General features: G+C 49.8%; 1 protein-coding gene across 1 annotated transcript; it reads right to left on the bottom strand.

Annotated features, from left to right (window-relative positions):
• Window positions 1-379: 379 nt before the first annotated feature.
• On the bottom strand, window positions 380-1388 carry LOC111638539. The gene is made up of 4 exons (XM_023384261.1): window positions 1344-1388; window positions 1100-1260; window positions 663-1011; window positions 380-578 (listed from the first exon to the last, which is right to left on the bottom strand). The coding sequence occupies exons 1-4, from the start codon at window positions 1353-1355 to the stop codon at window positions 474-476; spliced, it is 627 nt and encodes a 208-aa protein (XP_023240029.1). The 5' UTR covers window positions 1356-1388; the 3' UTR covers window positions 380-473.
• Window positions 1389-3418: the final 2030 nt, after the last annotated feature.

A 3418-nucleotide genomic window follows, 5' to 3' on the forward strand; every position in this document is an offset into this window, starting at 1 on the left:
GCCTATCGACCTATTCTAACGTTATTGCAGTCTAATTATCGGAGTTAGGTCCTTTTCGCATGACCCCGCGCTCCTCCTCGACCTCGGGAGGGTCTAGGGCCCCTCATTCGCCGACACACTGGGTTTCGCTCGCCCGGTTGGCTACCGTATTATGCACCGTTAAGCCTATCGACCTATTCTAATGTTACTACAGTCTAATTATTGCCGAGTTAGGTCCTTTTCGCACGACCCCGCGCTCATCCTTGACCTCGGGGCCTAGGGCCCTCATTCGCCGACACGCTCGGGTTTCGATCGCGGTCGGCTAGTACTACGCGCTTCTTTCGCGGTTTGTCCAAAACACCTGACCTACCTCTTCGGAGGTGACTACTTAGGCTAATAGAAAACCGTTTTGAAACCAGATTGTACACTCACCTTCAACAGCGTCTCCTCCTGCATCTCCCGCCACGTCCTTTCGCTATCTGGCGACGCCTAGCCTATTCCCGATGTTGCGTGGGTGAGGACGGGGTGAGGCCGCTGGTCCCCGCCTCGGCTAGGTCCTGGGGGTCGATGACGAAGGTGTTGGTGGCGCCTGATGTTGTCTGAAAAATCACATAATCCAGGTTTCACATCCGCAAATAGGTATCCTTTGGTCACGCGCAATATACACAAGCTGCACTACTCACTGGGCGGTCGTCATCCCCCTGCCGTTCCTCTTCGTCGCCCTCGTGCACGGGAACATCGAAATAGGGCTCGTCCGGCGGCAGATGTTGATCCACGGGCACACCGATCGTCCGGAGTTGGAGACCCTGACGACCGGGGCCCGGGTAGACGGCCACGATGTCCCCGATGAACTGCCGGAATTTTGCCGATGTTGTTGGCAACTGGGACAGGACCCGCGTCCTGTACACGTACGTACAGTTGTAGCTCTGCAGGCTCCTGTCCGTGCGGAGCGACTTGATGGACTTCTTCAGCCAGCGATTTCTGCACTCGATGTTCTGAGTGTGGGCCTCGGGATCATCGGCGTCGACGAATCTGCTCGGAAAATAAAAGAAAAATGTCACTTTTCAATAACGCTTGTTCATTTCTTTCACATAACACATTGCAGTTTTATCTTCCTTACCTCCCGGGGCCCCGCTGGCTGTGATTAACGGTCTTATGTTCAGAGAAGCCCATCGTCGTACAACCGCGATATTGGGCCGCGCTGTCGGAAACAATGATGGAACCGGGGGCGATGTATCTGAGCATGTGGCTCCAGAGAACCCGTCGGCTCTTGTTGTCCACCTGAAAGAATACGAGAAACTATAACAAAACTTCCACAAAAACTAAAAAATAAAAGGAAATAATAATGCTTGGCTACTACTTACATGCCAGTACATGACCTCTTTTGTTTCCTGACAATAGGCACCGAAGATGGTAATTTGGGTGCCTTTAGTTACGCAGCCGCGGTTGTATTTTCGCCTCCGGGTGAAGGTCTCGTCGATCTGAAAATAAAACGTACGAATATAGAGACAGGCATTTTGGCAAAGTCAGAAACGTGGGGTCGATGGTCACCTCAACGTGCATCCCTTCACCCCCGAGCTGGATATCTTGTTGATGGGAGACGAAAACCTCCGCAACTTCACCCTGATTCTGCGATCACGTTGCGCGAGCGACTTCAAATGTCATACCTCTTGCGCTGACAGCTGTGTCCTTTCGAAAAAGGTGTTGTGGGTGCAAGACAGGGAACCAGTGCACATGGCCCTGAAGACGGTGCCGCCAGTCCGCCTCCTCATCTTCTTTTTCTGCTGTACTTTTTCACAGCGGTAGACGAATNGGTGCCGCCAGTCCGCCTCCTCATCTTCTTTTTCTGCTGTACTTTTTCACAGCGGTAGACGAATCCGAACCTGCCAGATGGAGCCGGTTCCTTCCGCATAGTCCCTAAAGATTATGACAAAAATATCGAAAAACTAGTAAATTGGAATATTGGCAGTTAAGGTTTACCAATACTGCTACTATTAACTCACGGGTCAAATATCGAAACAGGATAGCGGTTACTGTTATCCATGGTTTCAAAATGGCCGTACTTCCGACGGTTTGTGGTCCAGACGGATAAAAATGTAGCTAATGTAACGAAAACGAAACGAACCTAACCGAAGCGACACCATTTTCGAACCATTAGTAGCATTAACCTAGATAGCTGCAGATAGCACTCATGTAAACGCGGGAATCGAGAAAAGGCTTACCTCTGCACTTAGGACATGGCAGAAAGAAACCGGTTAGGTCCGGATGAGGCACAAGCACCACAAGATGGCAAAACTTCTGTGCAGCCTCTTCGGTGGGGAGATAGCGAAGAAAACTGTAAGATATTATATTATTGAATATTGTGGCGAGATCCATAACGGGAGACGCCGAAATATCACACGAATAAGGCATGTTCGTTTCTGTAACATATACAGTATTGGGTTCGAGGATATGAAGGCGAGTACAGCTTATATAATCGCGGAAAACGGTTACGAGTGTCACGTGACCGCGCGCCCCATTGGCCCGCGGAGCGCTGCATCTCTATGGCTGAGGAACGACCACGTGATTTGGCTGTCATGCGCAGTGCTGTCCTTGGGCTCGTTTGTCTCAAATATGAGTTCCGAAATGCTTCTGCTAAGGGGATGTGCTGGACTAGTGGACAAAGGCTTGGACTACAGTCAACATAGACCAGGGTTCGAGGCCCGGCCAAGGTAAGAATAATAAATAATAATGTATAGTTATATTTACAAGCAATAGGTGGCGACTATGGATGACTTCAGGCAGGTGACGTGGACTGCGGGCCGGCGCGGAAGGGACAGACGACCACAGCAAAGGCGGAGTGGAGAAGCGCGAGGACAGAGACACCTAAGGAAGGTGTTCGCGAGTGCGCGTTAAAATTTTTTATGCGCGGTAGACTGCCTCTTGACCACGATGTCACGTGACCGGATATGACGTAGGCGAAACTTCAGGGGCTTATATCTCGCGAAAGGTCGCGCGTAGGGGGTGGTTCATTAGACATTTATTGTTCGTACAGGGGAGGTCTACCCTTTGGGGGTGGCTACCCCCTTATTCGGAGGGTAAATCTTACCGCTGGTCCCCGCCTCGGCTAGTTCCTGAGGGTCGATGACGAAGGTGTTGCTGGCACCTGATGTTGTCTGAAAAATCACATAATCCAAATTTCACATCCGCAAATAGGTATCCTTTGGTCACGCGCACTATGAATGCAAGCATTTGGAATTCTCGTCCACACAAGCAGGTTAGTCCTTTCGTCCAACCTTTGACTGTTGTCATTATATTTCGACAATCGATAATCTGGGTGTAGATTATTTTAAATTTAACATAATTAACAGTCTTGATTAAAGGAGAAAATCTCGTTGACGATTTCACCAGAAAGAAAAAAAACAGAAGGAAGATTTTAACGAAGCGGAAGAGGAGACTT

This window comes from Centruroides sculpturatus, unplaced genomic scaffold (assembly GCF_000671375.1).
Source record: "Centruroides sculpturatus isolate CEXI.00-Female unplaced genomic scaffold, Cexi_2.0 scaffold142, whole genome shotgun sequence".
Lineage (NCBI taxonomy): Eukaryota > Metazoa > Arthropoda > Arachnida > Scorpiones > Buthidae > Centruroides > Centruroides sculpturatus.

Bases quoted from the DNA above. Each gene is read 5' to 3' on its own strand.
- LOC111638539 (XM_023384261.1), bottom strand. The intron at 1,012-1,099 runs GTAAGGAAGATA...TTTTCCGAGCAG, and splicing joins AGCCAGCGGGGCCCCGGGAG to ATTCGTCGACGCCGATGATC. The intron at 579-662 runs GTGAGTAGTGCA...GTGATTTTTCAG, and splicing joins AGGGGGATGACGACCGCCCA to ACAACATCAGGCGCCACCAA.